The 14215-nt window shown below is 37.4% G+C and overlaps 1 protein-coding gene across 1 annotated transcript in view; it reads right to left on the bottom strand.

Annotated features, from left to right (window-relative positions):
- Nucleotides 1–14215, bottom strand: part of ANAPC1 (anaphase promoting complex subunit 1) — a 99041-nt gene that overhangs the window by 56133 nt on the left and 28693 nt on the right. The window contains exons 17-23 of the mRNA XM_080813136.1: nucleotides 10829–10903; nucleotides 8283–8551; nucleotides 6955–7046; nucleotides 5901–6049; nucleotides 1879–1957; nucleotides 1430–1466; nucleotides 1267–1337 (exon numbers count right to left, since the gene is read on the bottom strand). Coding sequence (XP_080669262.1) covers nucleotides 1267–1337; nucleotides 1430–1466; nucleotides 1879–1957; nucleotides 5901–6049; nucleotides 6955–7046; nucleotides 8283–8551; nucleotides 10829–10903 — 772 coding nt within the window. The remainder of the gene's footprint in view (nucleotides 1–1266; nucleotides 1338–1429; nucleotides 1467–1878; nucleotides 1958–5900; nucleotides 6050–6954; nucleotides 7047–8282; nucleotides 8552–10828; nucleotides 10904–14215) is intronic.

The raw sequence follows: 14215 nt of genomic DNA, 5'->3' as shown, positions 1-14215 counted from the left end.
TGTTTCCTTATAACACTTTTACTAAATATTATACAGTATACAAATATAACTAGCTTATCTAATACTTTCCAGCCTAAGTATCCTATCTGTAATTTTAAATGACAATTATTATAATTTTCAAGGAAGCACACAAAATAAAAGCAAAAACTAAGTCATTTAAAATATTCTTTAAATAAGAGTTCAGACATCCTGTAATATTCATTACTTTATAACATACTATTCTAGAACACTGCCATTTTTTTATATCTTCATATCCATAATTTAAAGTTTTTCTTAGTTCTTCATTTTCAAAAAAAATTTCTAGGGGCACCTGGGTGGCTCAGTGTGTTAAGCCTCTGCCTTCGGCTCGGGTCATGATCTCAGGGTCCTGGGATCACGCCCCACATCGGCCTCTTTTTTTTTAAAAGATTTTATTTATTTATTTGACAGAGATCACAAGTAGGCAGAGAGGCAGGCAGAGAGAGGGGGAAGCAGGCTCCCTGCTGAGCAGAGAGCCTGATGCGGGGCTCAATCCCAGGACCCTGAGATCATGACCTGAGCCAAAGGCAGAGGTTTTAACCCACTGAGCCACCCAGGCGCCCCCACATCGGCCTCTCTGTTCAGCAGGGAGCCTACTTCCCCTTCTCACTCTGCCTACTCATGATCTCTCTCTCTCTCTCTCCCTGTCAAATAAATAAATAAAATCTTTAAAAAAAAAAGTCTAGTATTTTACTCCATTTAAAGCCTAAGAGCACCGGCTTTGGGAAAAGGGAATAGGGAACTCCTTTCTTCCCTTTGCCTCCCTCCCAACTGTATCCTCATCTTGGAGCCTAAATCACTAACCTATATTCTTCAGAAGCACCCTGAAATGTCTGTATAATTACTTTTAGATTTTGCCAGAAATCCTCCCTTCTGATATGAGAGCACTACAATGGCTTCAAGTTTGAACGTGTAATAACTACAGTCCTCCATTCTGAGGCCAGTCTGCAGAGTCACAGCTTTGACTGCCCTAAGGTGAGAGGCAAATTACCCAGTGAGAGATAAAAAGCTGATATAGCAGGATTATGATATGGAAGTTGTGACAATGTCAGGGAAAGGAAGTGTGGCTTGATGGGCCACAATCTTGGTCCTGCAGGACACTTACACAGAGTGAGAGCCCCTGTCCTGCCACACAGTTCTAGCTCACTGGGAGGAAACAGGGCCTACTAACAAGGACGTGTCTGGGGAAAGCAGGTGGCTCTCACCAGCATCTCAAAGACATGTAGAAAGTAACAAGGACTACCTTACCTACATTAGTCATCCAGACAACTAATTGTTCAGCTAGACTAGAAACTGATGTAGAATGCTTGAAATTAAACCTGTAAGGGAATGAAACATGAAGTAATTCAACAGTAAAACACAACAGTGCTTTCTATTTTTAATATATAAGCACAATCTGAACAAAAGTCACCTGTTTTCTTCTTGTTCTGCTTGTGACTTTTGAGGGGCTAAAAGGCAACAAAATGAAATTTTATTTAGATAGTCATCCTCATAAAGCAAACATATAACATGTAGAAGATATTGGGAAATAAAAATTCACAAACATCTCCTAAAACATAACAAAATAAGCAGTCCATTGGCAGACTGGAAATACTAACCCTAACCCTAGCCCTTTTTACATTCATTGAGAAAACAAAAAACTTGTTAAATCTGAAGTACTCCTGGTCTCTGAAAATCAGCTGTGGACTGCAGGCTACAACAGTACAAGAGGTCACCTCAAAAATGAGGCAAGACATGGCCTCTAAAACACACACTTAGGAAGTTTTTCATTTTTTAATTTCAACTCTGATATCAACATTTATGAAAATTTGTTTTGGAAAAAAAATTCATTTTGGGAAGCCTATCACTACACTGACTTACCTATAGTTATTCTGGATAAATACTGTGAGGAATCCTCAGAAACAGAGTTCTCATTACCAAGTATGTAGAGTGCAATACTCTGCAAAAGGAGAAAATTAAAATTATTTTTTAAAGGAATGAGATATAATTATGTATAGGAAAATCCATCCATTTTAGGTGTACAGCTCTAAGTACTGACAAACATTATATAATAATATAACCACTAATACAATCACGATATACAACACTTCCATCACACCAAAAACTTCCCTTATAGCCTATGTAGTCAATCCACTCCTCCTATACCCAGCACCTGAAACAACTCACCTGTTTTCCTTCCCTGCAGTTTTGCCTATTCTACAATGTTGCATAAATGGAATCTTAGAATAGATAATCTTCTGTGTCTTTCTTCTTTAACTTAGCACGCCTCTGAGATTCATTCACATTACTGCATACAGCAGTGGTTTGTTTCCTTTTATTGCTGAGTAGTATTCCATTATGCAGATTTACCAAACTTTCCCCACTCATAAACCTGGACTGCTTCTGTTAGGTGAACCCTAACCCACACCCTTCTCCATTTTGGCCTTCAAAGTTCTCCTTTGAGTATTTGCTACTTGCTACTACCACCAAGAGTTGTACCTGCAAGTAGCTTTTATTTTTTTTCTGGAAAAAAGTAGCACAATTCTATTAAAATTTTACTACAATGCTGGAGAATCTTAAAAATCCTATATAAGCATCACAAATGACATAATCCTGAACCTAACTGACATCATTATTTAACAACAACAAAAAAAAGGCCATAATCGTAGTATCTATAAGTTGACTAACATAATTTAAGTTGGAGGTTGACCAACTTGGTATATTCATATTTCTCCAGCTCCTCTTTGTGGCTAGAGACTATACCAAGTCTACACCCCATTCAGCAGAGTTGGAAAAGACCAATGTATTTGGTGGTTTCACTTAAATGTCTCGACAAAAGCATCAAGGGATGTGAAAGTCTGGGATTAACCTGATCTTAATATTCTGTGAATGTATTTAATGCCACTGAATTAACTGTACACTTAAAGTTAAAATAATAAATATCATGTTATGTAGATTTTACCACCATATTTTTAAAAAAGCAGAATTACTATTTTACATGCCTGTTTCAGAGCCACAGGGGACTCTGAAGCCTCTCTCAACATGAAGCAAAGCAGAATGCAGAATAAGGAAAAGATGTGGGATACAAAGACATTTACATTCAGGTGGTATCTGTGGAGGAAACAAAAGCATGGGGTTCTCCTATAAGCCTAGGAAGGCCCCACCTCTGGAAAGCTACACAAAGGACCTGTAGGCCAGCTGCCCTTGGGAGAAGGGACTCACCTTTACCAAAGTCCTTTGGTTCTATTTGAAGGTTTGACCTTGGACACGTATTAACTATTTAAAGTGAACTAATTTTTTTAAAGTAAGTAAAGATGTTTCTTTGGAGAAAAAATTCAAGCAGAATTTTTTGTAGCTATAAATATGCTGAACATAAAATTTAAATGAAAAGGCAAAGGAACTAAAATAGCTAAAACAATTTTGAAAAAGAAGAGTAACAAAAGGAGTAATTACACTAACCAATTTTTTTTAAAGATTTATTTACTTATTTGACAGACAGAAATCACAAGTAAGCAGAGAGGCAGGCAGAGAGAGAGGAGGAAGCAGGCTCCCTGCCAAGCAGAGAGCCCAATGTGGGGCTCGATCCCAAGACCCTGGGACCATGACCCAAGCTGAAGGCAGAGGCTTTAACCCACTGAGCCACCCAGGTGCCCCTACACTAACCAATTTTTAAGACTCACTATACAGCTACAGGAATCAACACAGTGTGGACAGCAATACTATCAATGAACTACAATAGAAAGCCTAAAAGAGATCCACAATATTGTCGCAAATTAATTTTTGACAAAAGTGCAAAAATTATAGAGAAATGACAGTCTTCTCAACAAATGGTATTAAAAGAATTGGAGGGCACCTGGGTGGCTCAGTTGGCTAAGCAACTGCCTTCAGCTCGGGTCATGATCCTGGAGTCCCAGGATGGAGTCCTGCATCCAACTCCCACCTCCGCAGGGAGTCTGCTTCTCCTTTTGACCTTCTACCCTCTCATGCTCTCTCTTATTTGCACTCACTCTCTCTCAAATAAATAAATAAATAAATCTTAAAAAAAAAAAAAAAAAGAATTGGATGTCCAACTATCACCACTGCTGTTCAACATAGTACTAGAAGTCCTAGCCTCAGCAATCAGAAAACCAAAATAAATAAAAAGCATCTGAATCAGCAAAGAAGTCAAACTCTCACTTTCTGCAGATGATATACTACTTTATGTTGAAAAGCCAAAAGACTTCAACCCAAAACTGCTAAACCCATACAGTAATTTAAAAAGGTCCCAGGATATAAAATCAATGCACAGAAATCAGTTGCATTTCTATACACCAACACCAACTTCTATACAGAAGAAAGAGAAATTAAGGAATTGATCCCATTTACAATTGCACCTGAAACCATACAATACATAGGAATAAACCTAACCAAAGAGAGAAAGGATCTGTACTCAGAAAACTCATGAAAGAAACAAAGGCAGACACAAAGAAATGGAAAAAACGTTCCATGCTCATGGTCTGGAAGAACAAATATTGTTAAAATGTCTATGCTGGGGTGCCTGGGTGGCTCAGTGAGTTAAAGCCTCTGCCTTAAGCTCAGGTCATGATCCCAGGGTCCTGGGATGGAGCCCCACAGCAGGCTCCATGCTCAGCAGGGAGCCTGCTTCCCTTCCTCTCTCTCTGCCTACCTCTCTGCCTACTTGTGATCTCTGCCGGTCAAATAAATGAATAAAAATCTTAAAAAAAAAAAATGTCTATGCTACCTAGAGCAATCTACACATTTAACACAACCCCTATCAAAATACCATCAACTTTTTTCAATGAAAAGGAACAAATAAACCTAAAATTTGTGTGGAATCAGAAAAGACCCTGAATAGCCAGAGGAATGTTGAAAAAGAAAACCAAAGCTGGTGGCATCACAATTCCAGACTTCTTGTTCATTACAAAGCTGTAATCATCAAGACAGTATGGTGCTAGCACAAAAACAGACACAGAGATCAGTGGAACAGAATAGAGAACTCAGAAATGTACACTCAACTCTATGGTCAACTCATCTTCAACAATGCAGAAAAGAATATCCAATGGAAAATGAAAAATACTTACTTTTTAACCATCAATCCTATCTCTGGATATCTACCCTTAAGAAATGAAAATTTACATTCACACAAAAACCTAGGCATGAATGTTTATAGGAGCTGTAGTCATAACTGCCAAAAACTGGGACCAACCCAAATATCTTCAACGGGTGAATGGGTAACCACTGTGAAATACCTGACAAAGGACTAGCACTCAGCAATTAAACGCAACAAACTGCTGACCAGACAACAACTTGGATGAATCGCGAAAGCTTCTGCGAAGTTTTGAGGGTGACGAAACTGTTCTATGGCCTAATTATGGTGGTACTACATGAAACTATACATTTGCTGAAATTTACAGAATGTACACAAAATGAAAAAAAAAAGTTCATTTTTTGTATAGTTTTTAAAATTAAGTTTAAAAATAAAAAAATAGGGGCGCCTGGTGGCTCAGTGGGTTAAAGCCTCTGCCTTCAGTTCAGGTCACGATCTCAGGGTCCTGGGATCGAGCTCCGCATCCAGCTTTCTGCTCAGCAGGGAGCCTGCTTCCTCCTCTCTCTCTGCCTACTTGTGATCTCACTCTCTCTGTCAAATAAATAAACAAAATCTTTAAAAAATAAATAAATATGGGGGGACGGGAGAGGGTGGTGGGGAAATGGACATTGGGGAGGGTGTGGGCTATGATGAGTGCTATGAAATGTGTAAACCTGACGATTCACAGACCTGTACCCCTGGGGATAAAAATACATTATATGTTTATTAAAATAAAAAAATTTAAAAATAAATAAATAAATAAATAAAATAAAGAAAGAAAGAAAAAGAAAAAATAAACAAGGTAGGCAATACATACCAAGACTACAAGTCTGCTTCTTTCACAGATTCCAGGAAGGTAAGGATAGGGAGGCATTCCTTCACCCTTCAGACAAGAACTCACCCACTGATAAATACTTGGTGGCTCAGAAGTAAAAAACGATGGATGATGCATAAATCCTGTTTGACCTTTAGAATTAGAGCAAACATTTATAAAGAATGTAAAAATAAGAATACATTAAGATAATACCATTTTATTCCTTTTTTTAAAAAGAAGGTTCCATGACTAGTGCAGAGCCCAACATGGGGCTTCAACTCTTGAGTGTGGGATGAGGACCTGAGCCGAGATCAAGAATCGGATACTCAACCAACTGAGCCACCTAGGCACCCCACAATACCATTTTATTCTAAAGGAAAAATGGGCAGTATGTGCCATTTGGAAACAGAATAACATTTTTCTCCAAAATACTTCATGTTTTCTGCCACAGAAAATATTTTACTATAATATGTAGACCAAATGACTACTATCCCATTCTGGATGGAAATTTAACAAATTCTTGTACTCAAGGCATAAAGAATTTAACTAAAATTTCGTACCCTAATCCTAACGGTGAGAAAACAGGAGAAACCTAGGATTCCACTCTTAACAATTGGGCCCCGATCTTGAGTACCTATAGTTCAAGGTCTAGGGCAGTAGAGTGGTGATGGAAATGTTCTATAACCTGTACTATCCAATATGGCAGCCACTACCCTATGTGGTTCCTGAAAGTTTGAAATGTGGCTTATGCAACTAAGGAACTGAATTTTCAGTACGAAATAACAGATGGTTGTTGGCTACTGATTAGACAAGTCTAAGGCAAAATCATCCTTAGCACATGGGGATGGGTAGAATTTTTCCCACACACTGAAGAAGTTAATGTTATCTCTTACTATATAAGTCAGAGATCAAACACTATAAACTGAAATCTACCTGATGGAAAGATATCACCTCTGACTTAGAGACTAATGGTAGGAAATATAGTGCTATTCACCGAGAAAAATACAAGCAAACATCATTCACCATTTAGAAAATCTTTAATGATATAAACACTTACCTTGATCAATTGTGCACACTTGTCCAGTAGTTTTGACAAGTGTTGGGTAATCTCTATAGTAATGATCTACATAAGGCTCCAATTTTAAATCCCTAAAACAATAAAAGCATATAAAAAAGAAATCCCAAGAAAGGTAGTAGAGTATTTTCCCCCAAAGAGAGGATTCATCGGTTCAACTTCTCATTTAAAAAACTTACGACAAAGAAGATAACCAAATCTAGAGTCCTTTTATTCTATTTCTGGACCTTGAAGTGCCCAATACAACAAATGCAACTCAAACATTTTGCTAGGTAACTTTTATGGGGACAAAACTAGTTTCTCCTCTATTATTTGTTAGTTTTGTTGTCTTCAGCAAGTTATCTCTACGAACATCAGTATTTTCTTCCAGGAAGTAGGCAAATTCTCCTTCACTCACTCAGAAGTTTTGAAGATTAAATAATAAATGTATGTAAAAAATAGCTTTAAAATGCAAAACATTATAAAAATGTTACTTATTTCAGAAAGCCATGGTTAGAGTTTGGAAGTCATTTCATTACAAAAGAATTTTCATGATAGTAATGATTCATCATAAGAGAAACTGAACCATCAATTAAAACTGCTACATTTCAGAAAAGAATTTCAGAGTTTCAAGGAAGACCATAGAAATTAGAAAATGTGCTATAATCTTAACTCAGAGGTTGACATTTCAATTCAAATTCAATTTTCTTTATTACCAAGGGTCACAAAGGCTGAAACAGCACCTAAATATGACCTTCAGAATTCAGTGCCAAACACAATCTTAATGTGGATACACTACAAGAGCCTCAAAGACAGGGACAACCACAGACTGAGATAACAAAAACACAGCTAAAGAACTCTCAACTAGCAAATAATATTCATGTTCTTAGGAACAAACTTAGACAAGTTTCATCATCATTAAAATAGGGGTCATGATATCTATAATTCAACTATGTAAACTACAATTATGTTAACCATACCTCCTATTTGAATTTTGGTATTATACAAAATAGCAGGTGTTACAGAACCCCCACCACAGTGTGCCAAGTCATCTCGTCAAAATGAAGAGCTGAACAGGTCACCTCCATTGTTTAACACAGTTTTGTGACTTCCCACTAATCTTAGGACAAAGACTAAGAACCCATTAACAGCCCACAAGGCTTTACATAGCCAGTACCTTAAAACACTTCTGTGGTTTATAGAAAATGCTCTGATTTTCTGAAAAGGTAGATTTCAGAAATTTATTTATAAGGTTCCTATATGATATTCAGGGCTGAGATCAAGTTATCTCAGGACCTCTTGGCAGTTTCTGATCCACAAATAATATTTACCTTGCCAACTGAACAAGAAGGCCAACAAGTGAACGAATTCCTTCTCCCATTAGAGTATTCAACTTAAGCTCCTCATAGACAAGGTGAAGAACAAAAAAAATTGCAGGTATATGAGTAAACAGAAGTGTAGAAGAATCCAGAATGAGATTCTGTGAAAAATCTTCATCCTTCATCTGGGAAACTTCCAAAGGACTTAAACATAAAGATCTATTCAAAAGATGAGACTCAACATTCTGGTGGTAGTCTGAATTTAGTAAATACTCCCAGTCCTGAGAAAATAAAGAAGATATTAATTTTTTAAATAATGCCTCCTTATAATGTCATCATTAAAATAATACAAGTCCTATTTTTACATTAAGTTGAAAAAAATTAAAACCTACATCAAAATAGCTAAGCAATTTCCAGATGCCAGCAATAGACATTAAGACAAATCACTTCAAAACCCATTTGAAAAGTTTTAGTCGTGCCGTATTAGGAAAGAGACGGAGAGAAGAATTCCACTATTTATAGAGATTGAGGAAGAAATTAAGATTATCTTAGGTGATCTCCTATGAAGCCAAAAGTAAAGAATAAAAGGTGGGAAGTACAGGTAGGTAAGTTTAGTGACCACTACACTGATCTGTTTTGATAAGGAGAGAAGTCTACTTGTATTCAATTAGTATATTTATTTATAAGATGCTGGGGCTAGCAATTACAACCTAATAATCAAATGAATTTTACATTCACACTGATTGTACTCCATTTTCCAAGTACTGAGTCTGTTTTGGTTTCTACTTTGATTTACTGTGTTGTGTTGAGAATATGGTTTATGCTATTTTCAGGTCTTGGAATTTACTGATGCTTTTGTAAGGTTTAATACAGTGTGTTATTCTAACTTAAACACTCTTAGACCAGATACAGAAAGAATAAGCCATAAAAGTAAAAATTGATAAGAGTAACTAAAATTTTTAAAGATCTGTTCAGGGGTGCCTTAGTGGCTCAGTCGTTAAGCGTCTGCTTTTGGCTCAGGTCATGATCCCTGGGTCCTGCGATCGAGCCCCAAACCGGGCTCCCTGCTCGATGGAAAGCCTCTTCCCACTCCCCCTGCTTGTGTTCCCTCTCTCACTGTCTCTCTCTCTCTCTCTGTCAAATAATTAATTAAATAAAATAAAAAATCTCATTAAAAAACACTATTAAGCCATATACTAAGACATACAAAACAAAGAACTCTTATTCGGAATATATAAAGAACTTCTACAGCTCAATAAATATTTCTAAAAATCCAGTTAAAAAATTGTAAAAGGTTTGAGCACAAACTTGACAAAAAGATATGTAAGTGGCTAATAAGCACATAAAGAAGTGTTTAATAGCATTAGTCCTGAGAAAAAGGCATATTAAAACCTCAGAGAAATTACTTTATACACATTCAAATGGTTAAAATGAAAAAGACTGACAACAGCAAATGTTGGCCAAGATGAAGAACAAGAGGAACTCTCATATATCACTCGTTAGAGTGTAATGTAGTATAATGAGTTTGGGACCCATCAATTTCAGTGCTAGGTATCTATCCAGAAGAAATGAAAATATATGTTCACAGATAGTTGTCACTGAATACTGATGGTGGCCTTATTCATAATGGGCAAATAACGGAAACAGCCTAGGTATCCATCAGCAGAATGTATAAACAAACTATGGTATATTCATACTACTCAACGATAAAAGGTACAAAGTGCTGATATCTGCAACGCCTGGGATGAATCTCAAAAATATGCTGAATCAAAGAAACCTTATACCAAAGATTATGTACCACATCTAATTTCTATCAAGTTCTAGAACAGACAAGATTAACTTATAGTGACACAATTCAGATCAGTGGTTGCTTCAAAAATAGAGAAAGGGAATGATTAAAAATGGCACTTGGAGGGGCGCCTGGGTGGCTCAGTGGGTTAAGCCTCTTGCTTCGGCTCAGGTCATGATCTCAGGGTCCTGGGATCAAGCCCATCATCCGGCTCTCTGCTCAGCAGGGAGCTGCTCCCCCCTCTCCCTCTGCCTGCCTCTCTGCCTACTTGTGATCTCTCTCTCTGTCAAATAAATAAATAAAATCTTTAAAAAAAAAGTGGCACATGGAAACTTTATAGAATAATAGAAATGTTTTGTGTTTGAGGGGGTATGGGTTACTTGAGTATTCATTTGTCAAAGTTGATCAAACTGTAAACTTCAGATCTGAGCATTTCGTTTATGTAAACTATACCTCAATTAAAAAAAATTTTTTTAATCACTTAAGAATATAACCGTGGAATCTAATATGATTGAGAACCTAAATCAGAGGATTAATTAGCAGGAAAACATCAACAAATCCAAATTCAAATCATGCAGTATTACCTATGTTCAGTAATTTTTAGATGATCATTAAAGATAAAAGTATGTGAATAACCACAGAAAACATAACATATTCAACCTTCAAAATAACTGCTATACAGTATTAAAGCAAAAGGTGTTAAAAGTTACACAAATCAACAAGAGTACCCAAAAATGAACTTGTAGTAGCAAGAAATAATAATGCTTACATCATCAGATCCTGTCTCAGAAGGCCTTGCCTTTTTGGGTGCAATGACGGGGGAAAGTGATCCTTCAAAGTCAAACTGAAAAAGACAACCCCAAAAAAGATAAAATCATACACATTTATCACTGTTAGCTGTTCAACTTAAAAAATTCAAATATCAGTTCCATGAATTATGGAAACTAAAGAAAATCACCAAAACTCATTTTTTCATCCAGAAAAACATGGTATGAATACTTTTCCTCTCAGGTCGCTATGAAAAAGAAATGAAATCATATATGCAAGGCATCTACTACAGTGCCTCGGCTCATAGGCACTGCCACTGTGGTTTCTTTCCAACTCAACTTCTGTGATGACACAGATCAACACTGCTGTAGTAGAACGAGGACCTTGAGCCATATCCCAAATATGCTAAGTACACCCAATGTTAGCCAAATGTCAGAACCAAGCAGACATTTATTTAGAGTCTGTCTATAGTGGACAGGCTAACAATTCTAGGGCAGAGGCAGGTAGCTACTCTTCAAAGTGAAGAGTTCTCCTCCTCCTCCAGGACCCACAGCCACGCTACATATCCCTGCCTCCCTCAGAGTTAGGTATGACCCTGTGACAGCATAACTATGAATGAAAGTGGATGTTAGGGGTGCCTGGATGGCTCAGTGGGTTAAGCCTCTGCCTTCGGCTCAGGTCATGATCCCAGGGTCCTGGGATCAAGTTCTGCATCAAGCTCCTTGCTCAGCAGGGAGCCTGCTTTTCCCTCTGCCTGCCACTTCCCCTTCTTGTGCTCTCTTTCTCTCTCTCTGATAAATAATAAATAAAATCTTTAAAAGGAAGGAAAGAAGGAAGGGAGGGAGGGAGCGGATGCTACCATTTCCAGGCCCCCCTCTATTCATGAAAAATTCTGGTATATGCTCCTCTAGGCTCTTCTCCTTTGTACCTAACTGATGGAGTCAACCCCAGGGCAATCTTTGGAGCCTCATGTTGAAGATGGCAGCTGCTGCAACAGCCTGGGTCCCTAATAACTGTGCAGCCTCTTTACCTGCTAAGTAGTGTTATCTGAGCAAGACTTACATTTTTATTGTGTGAGCCATTATATCTTTTAAGGACTTTCTATCATATTTAGCCTATCCTAACTAATACAGTTATATAAAAGCACTTTTCTCAACATTTACTCTTATTTGTTTCCCCCCATCACCTTTGCCACCTCTGCTACTTCACATGGGCACTGAACTACCAATGAATCAACCATAAGCCCATAAATGACAATGGCTATTTTCCAATGCTTTATTAAAAAAATTTACATTTTATCAATCAATATCACTCATATGAAAGTTGATTTCTATAAAAAAACTAAAGATAACAATAAAGTAATTTTTAAAGCTGAATATTTAAATATAAATATTTTAATTTTTATAAATTTTTTTTTAATTTTTTTTTTTAATTTATTTATTTGTTAGAGAGAGAGAGCGAGCGAGCACAGGCAGACAGAGTGGTAGGCAGAGGCAGAGGGAGAAGCAGGCTCCCCGCCGAGCAAGGAGCCCGATGTGGGACTCGATCCCAGGACGCTGGGATCATGACCTGAGCTGAAGGCAGCCGCTTAACCAACTGAGCCACCCAGGCGTCCCATAAATTATTTTTAATATTTAATATAAGATATTTAAATACTAAATATAAAGTGAAATAAAGTATTTTTTAACTGAGTAATTCTTAAAACTGATCAATAGAAAAGGTTTTCTTACGAAGTATTCAAAGGAAACACATCCAACTCAAAGACAAAACTATCAAAAAACAAAATGACAAGAGTAAAAGTCAAAGCAAAGGATGCATTTCTGTTAGCTATCTTAAAGCTTCAACCAAAATATAGCGCATACGTGCACACCTACATACACACCTTCTCTCTCACACATATTCTAAGTACCACAGTCTAAAGAACGTTCATTCCTGCTATGGTTACCACATTTCAAGACCTAGGGTTATGAAAACAACAGAAATTATCTGATACGGATACCTCTTTGTAGCATATATGGACCTATTTTATTTTCATTATTTTAATATTCTGCAGGCTACCTACCTGTTATACACTTCTGTAGTAGATCCCTGACCTTTATCATAACCTGATGTAAAATACTTATCTGCCTTCTCCTGACACCGTCGATTCCATGAGAGGAACTACCTTGCCTAATGCATATCTGAAAAGCCTGGCATCACGCCTGGCCTCCAGCAGAGGTTCAACTTCTAACTAATGAAAATATGGGCATCCTGAAGGACACAAAACATTAACCCCAGATGCAACTGTTCACAGAATGGAAGAACCAGGAAACATAATCTGGCCCAGTGCTCTCATCTAACACACCAGTAAATTAAGGAAGGCCCAAAGAAATGCCAAAAATCATTTAACTAGTCATTGGCAAAAATTCTATACTGCCTACTCTCCCCTCCATTGTTTAAATGAAAACAAAAAAGAATAAATCTGAACAAAGCAAAATGAAAACTATTTGCCATTGAGGGCCATTTCATCCTGAGCTTTGATGTAAGGACAAAAGAATAGCAAGGGTTTAATTATGCAGTCCTATAAATAAACGTGCAGCAACTCAGCCTCAGAACTGATTTCCTTATTCCTTCTTTTAGGACTGTTATCCAATAAATAAGTCAGAGAGCCCCATCCCTCTTTACAAAAGAAAAAATGGTGGGTGCTCCATCATAACAGGGAAACCTGAGGGGAGGCACTGGCTCTCTGCCAGAGAATGGGGCAGAAGAACCTGTATTCATCAACGAGTTCCACAGCACAGTCACACACAACAACCACAAAAAGCTGAAGCACTACTGAAATCCTCAGTTCCTAGTAAGGCTCAATTTCTTCATATTTAATGAAGAATGAGAAAATGTGGAATAAAGTAGTTTTCATGCAACTGTTTAAAATAAGAAAATTGTCCCTATTTTCCCAGGAAGGTTTTTCTCAAGGAAATTTCAGAGGGAAATTCTTCCATATGATAAAATAAACACAAATTCTTAAAAACAGTATCTCATTCAGACGTAAAAGGGCATTCACTTAACAAATTCACTGAGTATCCATCTATACCAAGCACTACTATAGGTCCTAGAGATAGTGAACAAAACTAAACAAAAATCCCTGCTTACATAAAATTCACATTCCAGGGGCGCCTGGGTGGCTCAGCAGGTTAAAGCCTCTGCCTTCGGCTCAGGTCATGATCCCAGGGTCCTGGGATCGAGCCCCGCATTGGGCTCTCTGCTCACCAGGGAGCCTGCTTCCTCCTCTCTCTCTGCCTGCCTCTCTGCCTACTTGTGATCTCTGTCTGCCAAATAAATAAATAAAATCTTAAAAAAAAAAAAATTCACATTCTAGAAGGAAGAGACACACACAAACAACATAAATAAG

Source organism: Martes martes (genome assembly GCF_963455335.1).
Source record: "Martes martes genome assembly, chromosome: 9".
NCBI classification, from domain to species: domain Eukaryota; kingdom Metazoa; phylum Chordata; class Mammalia; order Carnivora; family Mustelidae; genus Martes; species Martes martes.
Note: the sequence above shows the minus strand (reverse complement) of the source record. Positions and strands in the feature narration are given on the sequence as shown.